The sequence below is a fragment of the Copadichromis virginalis genome, linkage group LG7 (assembly GCF_057382275.1).
Source record: "Copadichromis virginalis isolate Kocher_CV1m ecotype Utaka linkage group LG7, C_Virginalis_male_GT1.1, whole genome shotgun sequence".
Classification (NCBI taxonomy): Eukaryota; Metazoa; Chordata; class Actinopteri; order Cichliformes; family Cichlidae; genus Copadichromis; species Copadichromis virginalis.
The window spans coordinates 45,966,193-45,983,407 of NC_140624.1; the positions used below are offsets into that span (position 1 = coordinate 45,966,193).

A 17,215-nucleotide genomic window follows, 5' to 3' on the forward strand; every position below is an offset into this window, starting at 1 on the left:
TATATATATATATATATATATATATATATATATATATATATATATATATATATATATATATATATATATACATATATATATATATATATACACACACACACACATATATATATATATACCTGAAAAATAGGATCATGGCCAAGCTTGAAACCTGGATCCCCGTAGCCGGTTACCAAGATTACGTGAAGTGCCCTCAGAAGGTCTGCTAGATGATGTTAATGCAGCACTACGGGCAATACCTACAACCACGATTACCGACACTAACAAGCTGATCTACAATACGGCAGCAGTGATCAGTGAGATGCTTGGCTACAAGTTGAACAGCCACAAGGGGCAGTACCCTCCATGGAGAAGGAGGCTAGAGGGCAAGATCAAAGTAGCACGGAGGGAGGTTAGCCAACTAACGGAGTTGCAGAAAGGTGCGACAAATAAGGTGCCTAAGAAATACAGCAAGCTGTCCATACCTGAGGCCTTGGAAACTGCCAAGCAAAGACTCACAGCCTTGGCCAGCCGCTTGAGGAGGTACACCAGAGAGATAGAAGGCAGGAGAATAAACCAGCTGTTCTCCACAGAACCAGCAAAGGTGTACTCTCAGTGGCAAGGGAACAATAAGAGAACAGCACCACCAAGGCTGGAGACGGAGCAATACTGGAAGAGCATATGGGAGAAGGATGCAACCCATAACGGCAATGCTCAGTGGCTAGAGGATCTGAGGGCAGACCACAGCGACCTCCCTGAACAGGGTCCAGTAACCATCACAGTGGCAGATATCCAAGAAAGGGTCTCCAGTATGAAGAGTTGGACAGCACCAGGGCCCGACATGGTTCACGCCTACTGGCTGAAGAAGCTGACTGCACTCCACGAGCGTCTGGCAGCACAAATGAACCAGCTGCTAGTTAACGAGAGACACCCGGAATGGCTAACTGAAGGCCGGACGGTCCTGATCCCCAAGGACCCCAAGAAGGGACCGGTCCCCTCCAACTACCGACCAATAACCTGCCTCAGTACTACATGGAAGCTCCTGTCAGGCATCATATCGGCTAAGATGAACAGGCACATGGGTCAATACATGAGCGGGACACAGAAAGGAATTGGCAAAAATACCAGAGGCGCAAAACACCAGCTACTGGTAGACAGAACAATCAGCCGAGACTGCAAGACCAGACTGACCAACCTGTGCACTGCCTGGATTGATTACAAGAAGGCCTATGACTCAATGCCCCACAGCTGGATACTGGAATGCCTAGAATTGTACAAGATCAATGGGACCCTAAGAGCCTTCATCAGGAACTCAATGGGGATGTGGCGTACAACACTAGAGGCCAACTCCAAGCCCATAGCACAAGTCACCATCAAGTGCGGGATCTACCAAGGAGATGCTCTGTCCCCACTGCTGTTCTGCATAGGCCTGAACCCCCTCAGTGAGATCATTAACAAGACTGGCTACGGATACCGACTACGGAACGGAGCAGTTGTCAGCCACCTCCTGTACATGGATGACATCAAGCTGTATGCCAAGAGTGAACGAGACATCGATTCACTGATCCACACTACCAGGCTATACAGCAATGACATTGGAATGTCGTTCGGACTGGAGAAGTGTAGTCGGATGGTAACAAAGAGAGGGAAGGTAGTCAGAACTGAGGGGATTGAACTACCAGAAGGCAACATTGCAGACATAGAGGACAGTTACAAGTACTTGGGGATCCCGCAGGCGAATGGGAACCATGAAGAGGCCGCTAGAAAAGCTGCAACCACCAAGTACCTGCAGAGGGTCAGGCAAGTCCTGAGGAGTCAGCTGAATGGTAAGAACAAGATCCGGGCCATCAACACGTACGCCCTACCCGTGATCAGGTACCCTGCTGGGGTAATAGGCTGGTCAAAGGAGGAGATAGAAGCCACTGACATAAAGACAAGAAAGCTCCTTACCATGCATGGAGGGTTTCACCCCAAGTCCAGCACCCTGAGGCTGTACGCTAAGCGGAAGGAAGGGGGCCGGGGACTGGTGAGTGTCAGCACCACAGTCCAGGATGAGACAACGAACATCTCTGAATACATTGGGAAGATGGCCCCAACTGACCGAGTGCTCAGTGAATACCTCAGGCAGCAGAAACCCAAGAAAGAGGAGGGAGACGAGGAACCATCATGGAAGGACAGGCCCCTGCACGGTATGTACCACCGGCTGATAGAGGAGGTGGCTGATATCCAGAAATCCTACCAGTGGCTGGACAAAGCTGGACTGAAAGACAGCACAGAGGCACTAATCATGGCAGCACAAGAACAAGCTCTGAGCACAAGATCCATAGAGGCTGGGGTCTATCACACCAGGCAAGACCCCAGGTGCAGGCTGTGTAAAGATGCCCCAGAGACAATCCAGCACATAACAGCAGGGTGCAAGATGCTAGCAGGCAAGGCATACATGGAACGCCATAACCAAGTGGCCGGCATAGTGTACAGGAACATCTGTGCCGAGTATAACCTGGAAGTCCCGAGGTCAAAATGGGAGATGCCCCCAAGGGTGGTGGAGAATGACTGAGCTAAGATCCTGTGGGACTTCCAGATACAGACGGACAAAATGGTGGTGGCTAACCAACCGGACATAGTGGTGGTAGACAAACAGAAGAAGACGGCCGTAGTGATCGATGTAGCGGTTCCGAATGACAGCAATATCAGGAAGAAGGAACACGAGAAGCTGGAGAAATACCAAGGGCTCAGAGAAGAGCTCGAGAGGATGTGGAGGGTGAAGGTAACGGTGGTCCCCGTGGTAATCGGAGCACTAGGTGCGGTGACTCCCAAGCTAGGCGAGTGGCTCCAGCAGATCCCGGGAACAACATCGGAGATCTCTGTCCAGAAGAGCGCAGTCCTGGGAACAGCTAAGATACTACGCAGGACCCTCAAGCTCCCAGGCCTCTGGTAGAGGACCCGAGCTTGAAGGATAAACCGCCCGCATATATATATATATATATATATATATATATATATATATATGTATATATATATATATATATATATATATATATATATATACTCAACTGAAAAGAGGAAGCACAGAATTCAGATTCTTCCTTGTCATTTATTAGTGGTGAATCTATTTTGCAGTCCATGTGAATTAATTTTGGCTGGTGAGCCAGGAATCACACCGGTAATTACATGGAATGGACGAACAGTCTTTTGGCAGCAAGTTCTCTGTATGCAGGCAAATTAATGTCCTTGCTGGTACACTGTCATGGGAACATGTCAGTGGAAGTTAAAACATATGACAATGCAGTACATGGACAGTCAGCAGATGTGCATGCCTTACTTGTACTTTTTTATGACAGAGAAGCCACACGGCACATGATTTAAAAAAAAAAAGTGCTGTGAGAGTATGGGGTTTTTATGGCTCCGCCACAGCTCTGCCATCCTGCCAGCCTCTTGCTCTCTGGGCAAAGGCCTGCAAAGGAACCACAGAGTGAGCTGACAGCTCATTGGAGGCCTGACAACAACTCAGTGGATCCAATCCCCGACAAACCTTAACAGCTCTCCTCCTTCTGCCTTCATCCTCTCTATATTTTTTTGTGTCTTGAGCCGGTGAAATATGACAGATCTTTCTCTCAACAGCGGCTGCTACATATTTCTCCAGATTCATATGTAACCACAGACTTAGCCCATCTGCTTTTTCCAAGGTTTTTTCTCTGGCGAGCTTATGTGAGAAGAGGCCTGACAAACACAGATGAAAAAGCAGCATTCGGTTTTGTTTGTTTTCCCTCCGAGGCAGCTGAGTTTGAGTTCAGAAGAAAAGGGTGGGGGAACTATCTAGTAAAATGGGACTGTTGTCTTTTTTAGCAGCCATGAGGTAAGAGGGACTAGTTAAAAGAGCTGGAAGTGTGCCTCTGTACACACACTGAAAAGTCAGGTAGATCATGGAAAGAAAAGTAAATAGAAAGCAATTACTGACTTTAGTCTGAATACAAGTGAAGGGAAATCTGAAAAGACTATAATGTTTTTAAAAGAGGTCAATTACTACAATAGCTAAACATCGTATGAGTGCTCTGTTTTCTCAGTTGATGGTATCTACACTAAAACAACAGCGGCTCCTTTACTCCAGGCGAACAGAATCTCCTGTTTACTCTTCACTGTACATCTGGATTGCCACAGCAATTCAGAAGGATGTGGTATGATTGTAATCAAGCTAGGTCTTTGATCGCTACACTGAGCTAATCCAGGGCTTACAGTAACCTCAGACAGGCTGTAGAAATCACCATTACTATACAGCTGTTACAGGAAAACTATCTGACTAAAGCCTGGCTTGTATGAGGAGAGTCTGCGGAGTGCTACTCCTAAACTTTCGTCCATTGAGCTTGTCAGCACTTTCAGCAGGGATAAATGCTGTGCAGTTCCACTCACTTAACTCAGCTTTTCCAGGTCATTCATAAGCTTTTACAGAGTTCAGTCCCTACAACTCACAACTGAAAAAAAACCACCTCCCGACCAAACCATCAAACCACACTTTCATCCTGTATCTATGGTCCTGCAATCTCAACTGAGCCTTTTCAAATACAGTCCTAATAGGGTTCTACTGTCGGGCAGGGAGAAAGAACGGCAGGGAGGAGATACTGGCCAAGCTAAGGTAGCAAAGTCACACAACTGAATGTATTTTTTTTTTTTATCCCTCGGCAGATAATTACAATTTTCTCTCCTCCAAATTGCAGTGACAGGCCGATGTTCAGGAAATACCCAAAGAACTTTAATAACCCGGGCAGTGGTGAAAAATGTCCTTATCTGCGCAGTGTGGCGTGTCAGATTTATTCAGTGTTATTTTATTTGAAACCTCTGAAATAGGCAAGTTTAAAACTGAGGCAAATTCTGTAATCAACACACAGTTTCTACCTGAATTATTTAGAGAATAGAAGAACAGAATCAGTGACTGACACTACCAAAATTACAATATATGCTAAAAAATGCATGAGCTCACTATGCAGTACAATATTGTAGGTGATATTTTAACATTTTATATACTTAACAAAAAATAATGCCAAGAATAATGATGGCATATCTCCAAAAACCCATCCCAAAAGTCAGTGAAAATTACCTCTTTTTAAAGAAGTCAGTTGGGTGGATTTGAGGTGAGAGCATTTTGCCTTCATTTCCCTGAAAAGTACTTACCTGTTCAAACATATTATCCTAACAACAAACGTGCACTGGCTTCATGAAACACCCTTTTGGACCTTACCTCAGCAGCTGGGATGCCTTCGGGTGGGCGACATTGAAGTAACACTTCCTGTTCAAGTGACACTTCTTTTCCAAGAGGTTCCTGGTCAAATGTCTTTCTCAAGTCTGAAAAAACACATAAAAGACATTGTGTATTAGTGCTAAATGAAAGTGTATCATACTGGAAGATCGACAGTATATCCTGAAATATGTTTAAGATTAAACACAAAGCCGACCAGTGTTAATGTCACAAACTATAAAAACAATTAAAAGAAAAGAAAGGTTAAGTTGTCAATAAGACCTGCCTATGTAAAAGCAGTATATATAAAACAGACTATAGGTGAGTGTTATGTCTCCAAGCTCATCTTCAACACACACACACACACACACACACACACACACACACACACACACACACACACACACACACAGATTGCTTGAAATAGATGGATGGAAAATATGGAGAAGGGGCTCACTTGCGCTCCATCAGAAAACCAACATTTTCTTGGCGTGAGAGCCCTTATGGATTAGTGCAGGGAAGGTATAGTGGAGCTGACAGGCTAGGATTACTGAAGGTGTCATGCTACACTGGAACCTGAAGCCCATTAGACATATATCATGCTGCACAGACTGAGACAGTAGCAGTGGGCATCAACTGACGAGAAGGGGCGAGGAGAGGAGAGGAGGTACAGTAGTACTTAGCAACGTTAGAGGCACTGAAGCATCATGTCTACAATCAATCCTCCAAACCCCAGTGATACCATTTTCACAAGCATTGCAAAATTCTCGTCATACACACTTTTATTGACACATTCGGTTTGGGGGTGAATAACTTCATTCAGCAAAGCACAAAAACATATTTTATTCCAGACAACAATTCTACATAACTTTGTTCCCTTTCCTGAGGAGACAAATGTACAAAATGTGGCACCTATACTGTATGTGGATGAGGAAACGCGCACAGTCAAGAATGACTGAAGGGTAAAACAAACCAAAAGGCTCTATCACCAGCTGTCTCTTTCTTTGTGTGCGTCCGTGCGTCCGTGTGTGTGTGTGTGTGTGCGTGTGTGTGTGTGTGTGTGTGTGTGTGTGTGTGTGTGAGTGAGAGAGAGAGAGAGAGTGTGAGTGTTTGTGTGCATGCGTGCGTGCCATCACAGCAAACTGCAGCAAGAAGTACCACAAAGGTGGCCTTGAGTAGTTGGTAGATATTTATACATCTGTCAGTCAATCGGAAATATGACAACTTACCAATGTCGAGAATGCAAGCTTTATAATCTAACAGATGTCACTGGTTATTCTACCAAAAATGCATTTTGAAATGTAATGTAATGTAATGTATTGTAATGTATGTTAATTTTTCATCAAAATATTGAAAAATAATGTCATCTACTGTATTTTATTTTACCAGGAAGTCTAACTGAGATGAGCTGCTCAGAGGAGAGACTTGGACATGATTGCACCCATTAGAGCTCTTTTCTCTAGAAAAACAACCACATGCCACATGTTACTTACTACATTTAATTCGTTTTACATTGCGCTTCAAAAAAAACAAAAAACCCAGTTATAAAACTGTATTTTGCATTACACCAACTTCCTGTAGCTTTTGATGTTGGCAGCACTGAACTATACAAGCTATAGAATGAAGGCTGACCTGAAGATCCTATTTTTGATAAGCCAACATGGGCTCTTAATTAACATTAAAAAAAGTTCACCCATCCCTTCTCTATTTTTTTAAATGCTTAACCAACCAGAGTTGTGACACTGGGGACAGAGAAGCGGGGCAGAGACAGAAGAGGTTGCCTGTCCATCACACAGCTAACAAACACACAGAGATTTGCATGATGACATCCACCCTTATGGCCAATTTAGAAAGTCCGGCTAACCTAACCTGCATGTCATTGGACTGTTGAAGCCGAAGTACCTGAAGGAACCCTAAAAGCAGAGGGACCACATGGAAAGTCCACAGCAAGCAGATATATTAGTTTCTTCTTCAACCCACACCTAACTGTGTCCATGAAAACAAATCCTGCAGTGACCTTCATTCGGGGACTCGATCTTTTAAAAGGATACAGCTGTTCTTCTTCAGAGAACGCTGCTAATACAGAAATGTACAGCTACTGACATTGTGTACCAACATAAGGCACAGATTTATTATATTTTATAGTCCTAGAATAGCACATGGACTTTAGATGTGGGCATACAGTCTGAAGTGACACAGATCGTATGGCAGGATTTGCACTTGAAAAGTCAAAGCAAACTGCGTGTAAATCTCTAAAGACTCTCAAGACTCTTAGGCACAGTGTGTAACAGGATACACTTTCCTTATCTATCATAGTAAAGAAATGCTTTTCAGTGTCTGGGGAGATGGTGTATGAATGGATACAGAATGAAAAGAGCATTACCACCTGTAATAAAACGAGAGATCTCCAAAGACTGATCACAACAGATTTTTTTTTTTTGTTTCTTCATTTGCTTTCATTTCATTCAATAGCTATTAGGTTTAGAGACATTATTTTAAAATAGACATGTTTCACTGTTTAGAATGAACTGGTCTGCATCCCCGAAGGGAAGAAGACAGATCATGTTCCTATTACAGAATACATGATGATGCAGCACCTGGAAACACTAAAGAATACCTATAGTCATTTTACGGTTCATTTTTTATTTGGAAAAATGATCCTTAAAATAACAAATTCATGAGGTATCCTTGTTCCAGTTCAACCCGTGAGTACCTGTGTCTTCAGGGGAATATGTTATAATTCAGCACATTTCAATGTATTGTAATGGCTGAAAGGGTGACTGCTGAATTGAAAGTAATTTCCGTAAAAGTCTGGTATGAAATTAAAAGAAAGAATGGCTGCAGGGGTATATTCTTTGACAGAGGTTTTTCCAATTCAATCCAAGGACACACAAGCTGTTTGGTTTCCTTAAGATAAAGTGGGCAGGAGGAAAGGAAAGGAGATACATCAGAACTATTCTATAGCGATGGATGCTACCTTAACGATAAAATAATTAGAAGTCACGGTATGACAGGTACACACTGATAACTTTATGATTTATAAAATTTGCACTACAGTCAAATCTAACAAATTAAATTATCTGTCCAGGTACTCTGGCTTCCCCCACAGTCCAAAAACATGCATGTGTCAGGTTAACTAACAGCTGGCCATAGGTGTGAATGTGAGCGTGAATGGTTTCTGTCTAAGCTCTGCATTAGACGGGCGACCTGTCCGAGGTGTTTTGGCACCCCCGCCCCTGATCCTGAATAAAGTGAAAACACCCAAAAAAGAGAAAATATCTATTGAGCAACAGTTTCTGAAATACCAGACTTGCTGATGCCAGGTGTCAGAGGAGAATGGCTAGACTGCTTTATGTTGAAAGGAACGGAAAAGTAACTCAAATAACCGTTTGACATGTCAAACCTTGAAGCAGATGGGCTAAAGCAGCCACGTGAGGCGCCACTGCTATCAGCTAAGAATAGGAAACTGCAGCTAAAGCTCGCATGGGCTCAGAAGATTGGAAAAATGCTGCCTGGTCTGACAAGTCTTGATTTCTGCTGTGACATTCAGATGGTAGGGTCAGAATTTTGCATAAACAAAACTCAAATCATCTCCAGCTGGTTTCATGAATATGACAGTAAGTTCACTGTATACAAAGAACTCCCATGGCCACAACATCTCATCTCACATCATGTACATGCAGGAGATGAATGGGCTACAAATGTGTCAATATGGACCAAAATCTCTCACGAATGTTTCCAGCACCTTGTTGAATCTGTGCCATGAAGAACTGAGGCAGTTCTGAATGCAAAAAAAAAGTCCAACCTGCTATTAGCAAATTGTTCCTAATGAAGTGGCCGGTGGGTTCCTATTACATATTTTATTCTCTTTTTGTTTGGAACAAAACCCAATTCTTTTTCTTCCTTTCATTTCATAGCTCTTCTTAGTTAAATTATGCATTTACTATTCAGAGCATAAATTCGCTTAACAGGCAACACTGTTACTATCAGTGGCAAAGGCCAGTGTTTGTGTGTTTATGTGGAATATTCACACTTTTAGTCCTCAGCCTTCTTGTTCAACTAAAAATTGAACACCCGCTGCTTTTGTAGTTCACTAATCAAAATGTACCTGTGATGAAACAGTAAGTAGCATACGAGCGATTATTTTGCAATATAGATTTTTATTGGATGTCGGTTTAAATTACACCTCCCTGCTGGAGTCTCTCCTTTCCTCACTTCTCGTAACCCTGAGCGGTACTGCGGCATAGAGGGTGTGGGAGCAGCTGAGTAGACATTCCTGCGGGAGACACACCATTCTCCCCTCAGCAAGCAAACACTTCCAGCCTCGCAGGCCCACAGAAAGATACACATATGACAACCATTACCTTAAGTGGCTACTTGTCAGGCAAAATTACACCAGCACTGCGGACTTCAGAAATTATTACTTTTCTTGCTTAGTAAATCATTAGCTACTGGTGCAATCCGATATCAGGAGGCCTACTCTGAGAGTTTTAATCCCGAGGAAAGTCACATGCAATGCTGCTTTGGTTTTACCTGCTCCAAAAGTCCACAAACAGACAAGAAAATCAATTTGCTCTCTCTGTGTATGATTCCCCTCCGCCAGTCCTGAAAGCCATTTCTTCTGATTTGATTAATTTATTTAATTTGCTTCTGTGAAAATACTTTCATTACCCCTCGGTGGCAAGCAATAACTGCACCCCAAAAATAGAGGCCAATTAAAACGGTTCTGTGGAGGTCACATGAAGGGAAGGACACACAAGAAATGCACACGTTCTCTCTTCCTCTGACAGGCTCTCACAATAATTTCAGCCGAACTTCCAGCAAGTCTGAAAGCTCCTTCTTCAACACGGCAGCCTCTTAACTCATCTGCGCTAGATGTGACTCACCGTCTGATTAAACAGTATATGTTTAGATGATGGGAGAGGAGAGGAAAACAACCCCAGTTTCCATTAGCCTAACGGGATAGAGTCTGGCTCTGACAAGAAGCCTGCCTGGAGAGAAAGCCCAGTAGAGGAGCTAATCCATTCAGCAGAAGCTAATGGGAGGGGAAGAGGGGTCCATTGTGATTTGAGGGATAGGTTAGTGCTGGCAGGCTGCTCATCACGGGTGATTATAGGAGGTGGAGCAGCGGGAGTGGACTCAGTGGGAGACTGAGAGGCGTGATTCGGATTCACCAGGCTAGTATAATAGAAGCAGTAATAGGAAGAGATACTGGTGTTGGAAATAAAGGGGAATGCACTAAATTCAGAGACAAACTGTGCAGAATATGGAGCAAATACAGAGTTAGTAATACAAAGAAGTGGAGATGATCGAATAAAAATAGGGAGAGACAGCTCCATCACTGCTAAGTTGCTTTTAATTGAGCGGTTCAGGTGAAATCCTGGATATTGACTTTGCGAGGTGCTTTCTGATGCACTGTATAGCAAAGATGAAATCATTCTGACAGTTCCCCACCAAACATCAACAGCTCAAGTCATATCCTTATCCAGTTTTGACAATATATTTGACATAAACTACAATACACTCTCCAAGTGTGTATTGCAGGGTTTTTTTCCCCCAGTTTGCCACAAGTCTAAAGAGAAACAGTGAAGATGGGAAAGATGCATCAGTCACGGTGCCTTGAAACTACTTGACAGGAGGTGGAAGTGCAATGATCTAGCCGATACTATAATAGGATTTCCTTCAGGTGGAATTTTGACAAAAACGTGTAAGTAGTTGTGTCACGTAATAGCTGTGTTGCAAAAATGTTGCCTTGATGTCACAGTCAGACTTAAGCAGCTCTTGCTTTCTGCATCATGTCTTCTGGGGTTTCATTACCCTTTTTTTCTGATTTTCTTTGCCACATCCTTTGGGGAAAACTGTAAAAAAATGAGCCCAAACTTTAGATCCAGTACAGAATGTTTCTCATTATTTAGAAACAATTGCGTGGTGCTTTTTCAGCAGGACGACAAACCGAGAACAAAGGAGGACCATACACAAATGAAGTCATAAACATGCACCACAGCTCTCCTAGTGCACAGACGCCACTTCAGCTCTTTTTCTCCCCCTCTGTGCTTCTTCTTCAGGTCTGTGCTGCCCGCAAGGAAACCACTGTACTGGCTTTTTACCAACTCAAGTTCAAAGGGACGCTTGAATCTCATGTTAGCAAAACCTCCTTTTCACTGCTACTATCTCCAGAATCTGTGAAGATACACAAGTCCATCGCTGAGATGCGTTTTCTTGGCAACCGAGAGGTTTTGTTTGGAGAGAAATACAAAGATGAGAGAGATGATAAGTGAATAATGGCCTGAAGAGAGGGATGAAAGGAGGGGGAGTATACTCACAGGCGATGCGGACATGAGCTTTGCGGCTCTTGGTGGTCCCAGCGGAGCTCCAGGCCACACACTGACACCAGAAGTCCTCTGGCCCAAACAATTCCTCCACTTGCTGCCGAGTGATCTCTATGCTGGCCTCCCTCACGACCAAACCTGGGAAAAAGAACATAAAGGATTTTTTTTTTAAATCACGGAGACGTGAAACAGTAAACAGAACAAAAAACAAAGAATTGACCGTGCAGGAAAATGACATTAATTTGAACACCAGAAAATATAAACAGATGGACAGCTGAAATGGTTAAAATAATGTGACATCATACACACCAAACTCAAACAACACATATCAAATCAAATCAAATCACTTTTATTGTCACATCACATGTGCAGGCACACTGGCACAGCACATGCGAGTGAAATTCTTGTGTCAGTCTGTCCTGATTCTAGAGCCAGAGCACTGAGCTGCTTGGGTCTGGGCCTTGTGGGGGAGGATTCTCAGCGTCATGGCTAACACAATCCTGTTTGCTAACTCCTCTGATTACTGCTCATCTGGGTGCCAGGGCCCAAACAAACAAATCATCCCCAAAACAAATGCCTCTACCCACAGCTGCCCCTCTAGAGCAGATTATGCTGCTACCATAGCGTGTGCACATCTCTGCATGTCTGTAAATGCCTATTTGTTGGAGCATTTGAGTTATGTACATGCAACCTAGGAACAGTCTATGCGTGCGTTATGTGACACACCGACGTTTATTGAAGTACAGTGCTTATTTCATTTCTCAATCCATAATATTTTTTCTGACAGGATGGGACATTTAAGAGGACAATGATGCATTCAAAAAGGCTAGGTTGAGAAAAAAATGCATTTGCAACAGACTGCGTTTTGCAGACATCATGAGAATCTCAACAAGTATCCGAACTAAACCGAGAGCACGCTTGTAACTAATAGAAGTAAAGTATTCCATATGTATGGAGATGGTCCCTATAACTGCATTTGGATGCTGCTGGGCACTGGAACATCTCGCATTTTGCATGGATCCACATCCAGCAGTCCTGCAACATTTGTGCAGATTTTTTAAAAAGAACTTTCACGCTGTGAATATCCCATGCCACCTCATCCCAACAGTGCTGCCCCATTAGGCTTAGATAAGGGGTTTGTGTATCCTACTGGAAAGAAATTAAGCTGATGTCATTTTCCTGGAACTCTCATGCTCATGTACCTGGTCAGCAATGATGTGAAAGTGGGACTATCAAATCGCTGCCAGTTGTTCTTGAATCGCCTTTTTGTATGCATTCCCCGCACCATTACACCATCAGCAGCTGCCTGTGCCATCAGCACCATGTTGTTTGTATACCAAATTCAGGCCCTGACATCAGTTCCAAAACAATGCCTGTCATTTGCTTCCCCCCCAGTCATTAGTCATCGAGTTTTAGTGCCTTGCCCTGTAGAAAGGTTTGTTGTTAGCTGAGACGATGACTAACTGTTTGTTGAATTGGTAACAAATCTATTTTAACTCAGCACTTAAAGAGTGGTGCAAACTTTTTTTCTATTTTTTTCTGCAAAAATGTTCAAATCTTTGGGTCATTTTAATCCTATTGTTGAACATTAGGTTGTCTGCAACAACCCCCTATCATTGTCTGTTAATTCAAAAAGAATAGTGTGGCTGGGGTCTCTTGACAGGGCACAAATTAAAAGGGCTGTACAGAGTGCACGCTAATTTAAACAGTGGGCTGTGGTGGAATTAATGATTAATGCCTGTGTTGACAAAAGACTACAACTGTAAGGGAGTTTTTTTCTTCTTCAAAGTTAGAGTTACTGTATTAAATGAATAAATTACCTATTTGCAACTTTAAGGGTAGGTATTGATAGGTACCAGTTTTGAATTTTGCACTTTTTGTTTTTCTACTGTACCATTCTCCAAGTCATAGCTGTCAAAATCATTTTACATCTTGGGTCGGACCAGTGAAGCTGCCCTTTCTTTCAATGTAAAGAAGTTTAACAACATCCTGAATGAATCTCTGAGGTATCTTATTATAAGATAAAGAAGAGCAATTTCAACAGTACGTCTCAGGTTTCATACAAGATGAAGAAATGCTGCTCAAGTAAATGAAAAATCTGTCAGCACGACTCTTTGGACTTAAATTGTGAGAATTAATGTACAAAATAACTGAATATTTTCTGGTATCTCATTGCTCAGAGTGTTTTGTAATAATAAAACAGACCTTTTTTTTTTTTAAACCAAAGACCCATATAAAAAAATAAATAAGTATTTCTATAGCAGATGGTGAAAAAAATGTTCCTGTCATGTCACTGTTTATCTCTATTACTTTGGTGCAGTGCGAATGGCCAGTGGGGGAGGTCTTATGAAAACAGTAAAAAATGTATGCCCTCCTTCACTTTTTCCACAGCCTGACTGGGCCGATTCTGGCCCATGGGCATTATGTTTGACACCCCTGCTCTAGATAATCAAGTTTGGAAATTTCCACAAAAAAAATAAAAAATAAATCACAAAGCAACAAAGCTTACAGTGTTTGGGCTGAGCCAATAAAGCAGAAAATATCATTATGTAGGTCTTACTGTATGTGTGCCTTATAGCAACCGCTGACAGTAGTACTGACCATTCTGTCAAATCATCATTGGTTTGTATTAGATGCAACTGTGTTGTGTTGACAGATCTCCAAAAACAGCTCTGTGGCATCTAAATCCAACATCAGCCAGAGCTCTAAACTGTATATCTGGGTGTTTCTAACTTAGCCATTATGCTAAAAATATCTTTTTAACTAAGCTTACCTAAGAGACACCATGTGCTGTCAATGTGGCATCGCTATTATGTACAGTCTCAAAACTGTGTCATAGATCATTGACTCATCTGTGCCGCAATGTGCATTTAATCAGTAATCTAATCTCTGACTGACATCCAGCTCTTTGCAGCGTGAATCACTGCCAACTGATTCAGATGATAAGCTAATTTGCAACAATTTGTTAATTTAGTTTGTGATGTGAAAACCGGAGAAGAAAAGAAAGAAGTAATCTGAATCAAGGCTCCTGGCTCAAATCAAACGTTGTGCCGGCTCAGTGTTACTTTAGTTTTACATATGTGCAGTCATCTCTGCCACTCATGTTAATGTAACAGCAGACTTTCTATCACTAATTATTATGTGAGAGATTATTGCCTGATAACTGCCTGAGACAGCATCTCAGGAGTGAATACTAATCCTGCTCTGCTGGTATGCCCATTAAAAACCATTATCTCTGTGTAAATCCTGAACCTTTTTCCTTAGATTATTAGAGCACAGCTCTGATTGGTTTATATGGTAGCTGTGTGACATTCTGGTTGAATGGAAAATGCAAAAGAAATTGGATGGTTAAAAAACGAACATGCCAATTTATTTCAGGGTTCAGTGAATTCACACAGCCTCCTTGTTCTGGCACAGAGCAAGCATAGTGACATCCCACACACTAGCTTACCTCTCATGTAAAATTTACACAGTGTGCCAGCAGGCAGGGGTACAGCCACGTCTATTGTGTCACCGTTTGCTTCGGCGTGTATGGCTTTCAACACATATGTGCGAGTGCCAAAGAGTGCGCCTCTGGTCGTCGCTACTTGATGCCAGTATGCTCGCCTGAGAGGATGTTTTGTTAGTTTGAGAATGTGATGATGGATGTGCTTTTGTGGGAGCATCACATCCAGTCTAGCAGAGGGAAAATCAATAGTGGAAACAGTAAGTAGATTCTCATAATTCTCAGAAGGTCTAAAACGTGCGCAAGAATCAGTCATTTGTTTTTTTTTCTGTCAGCGCTGCAGACATAAAGGGCTCTACAGTGATCAATTATCCGCCTGATGTTGTTAGCATACTCTATACCATTAGAGAATCGAAAATGATGACGATGCCTGCAGTGGTTATCAGTCTCCTTTAAGAGTCATTCATGACTTCACGGGGATTACTAAACCTGGATTAAACTCTTCCTTTCCTGTGTTGCACTTCAAACACATCTGAAGAATCACCCTGATGGAAAAATCAGAGCTCTGAAACGAGCCCGCTGACCTCATCCAGTGACTTCATGTGTGCTCAGCTAGAATTTCTAAGTGTGCTTTATATCAATACAATGATAACAAAATAAAACCGGCCATTCAATTTAAAATCAAGGTGTGTAAACTGTGTCAGGGCCAGTGAGGCGGGGCTACTATCTTCCTAAGCCATTAATAACTGGCTAAATTAGGGGCTTCATTTTGAGAGGATTCATTATTTATGTGGTTTTTAACATGAGCTAGCCTAGCAGCCTATTGTTAGCACCAGGAAACATTATTGATCAAACCAGTCAAGCAAAAACAGGCGCCATTGGTCACTGAAGGAGAGATGGAGGAGGTGGGAGGCATAAGTGCCCTGATATTCTTGTGAGATGAAGGGTGCATCTGTTAGATCTTTTAACGTATATCTCAGAGAAAGTGACAGGCTGTCTCCGGTGTACGTTACACTACCTGCACCTACATATAATTAATTTGCTACTCATTTGCACAGATCAATGCACTCTCCACTCACAGAGACTATGAAGTGCCTTTAAAAATGCTACAATGTTTTTGGGCCACGTTAAGCACCTACAAAATCTTCAAAAAGGTTTTGCATTCAATACCCAGTTATTTTGCTTGGGTGTTGTATCTGTCCAGGCTTACTTGCATGTCCTTTCTAGTTCTTTTTATACCCAACAAACAAAATTAAGTCCTATAGAAGCAGTAAATCTGCACTTACTTTGTCACAGGACTGCACAAAATGCTCTGTTCTGTAAAAATGTTCTTTTCACATGATTGTAGATGCGCACATGAGCCAATTTCCTTTGACCTCATATTCAAGGTGGGTAGATTACAATCTAGTATTGCATTTATTCAACCATTTCCTAGTTGACATCCCTCGTTTGATCATTTTACACAATACCACAGGAAAGTTTTAACATAATCAGCAGAACATCACTCAGATATATTTATTGAAGCCATAATGTGCAATGATATTTTAGTAATGCAAGCTGGGTAGCTAATGCCTTGTTCTTACCTTTAAAATTATGAATGTTTTCTCAGTGGCTTTGGTTCTAAATGACCTGCCTTTCTTTGTGAAACACCTGCACATAAAGTGAAGCTCACAGTGATAAAAACATTTCAGACAGTACTTTTTAATTCGCTTCTTCTAATGCACCTTTATCTACCAGATTGTCAGAAGAGTCTGTCGTCACATACGGCAGACAACTGAATAACCAATCACAGCAAAGCAGCCCTCCTGCTGATCCAATCTAGCACCAACCAATTTGAAATGGTTTATGGCCACATGTCAGAATGACGCTTCCTTCTGGAAACTGTGTAAATATAAGTTCCCTTTTTCTTTTGGACTATTTTTCCTTTGCACAGGCAAATGCACATGCTGTTTTACTTTTATAACTGGCTGCTGATCAAAAGAAACTCTTCAAATGGCCCCTTTACTCTGCATGTAATCACCGGCTCCTTACAAAAAGATCATGTACAATCATGCCACTTGTTGAGGTGTTAATCGTTTTTATGCAGTGTATTTTTTTTTAATGCTCATGTGCTACTTGTGGCTTACAGCACCTTAGATTCATGGGAATAAAAAAACCTTTAGACATTACATATACCTGAAGCCACTTCAGCACCAGTGATGTAAGGCAGCAGGTAAGTTGGTTCATGCTGTG

General features: G+C 42.2%; 1 protein-coding gene across 3 annotated transcripts in view; it reads right to left on the reverse strand.

Annotated features, from left to right (window-relative positions):
• Positions 1–17,215, reverse strand: part of unc5cb (unc-5 netrin receptor Cb) — a 129,245-nt gene that overhangs the window by 44,071 nt on the left and 67,959 nt on the right. For all 3 annotated transcript variants that reach the window (XM_085463730.1, XM_085463729.1, XM_085463728.1), the window contains exons 3-4: positions 11,533–11,676; positions 5,213–5,316 (exon numbers count right to left, since the gene is read on the reverse strand). In XM_085463730.1, coding sequence (XP_085319856.1) covers positions 5,213–5,316; positions 11,533–11,676 — 248 coding nt within the window. The remainder of the gene's footprint in view (positions 1–5,212; positions 5,317–11,532; positions 11,677–17,215) is intronic.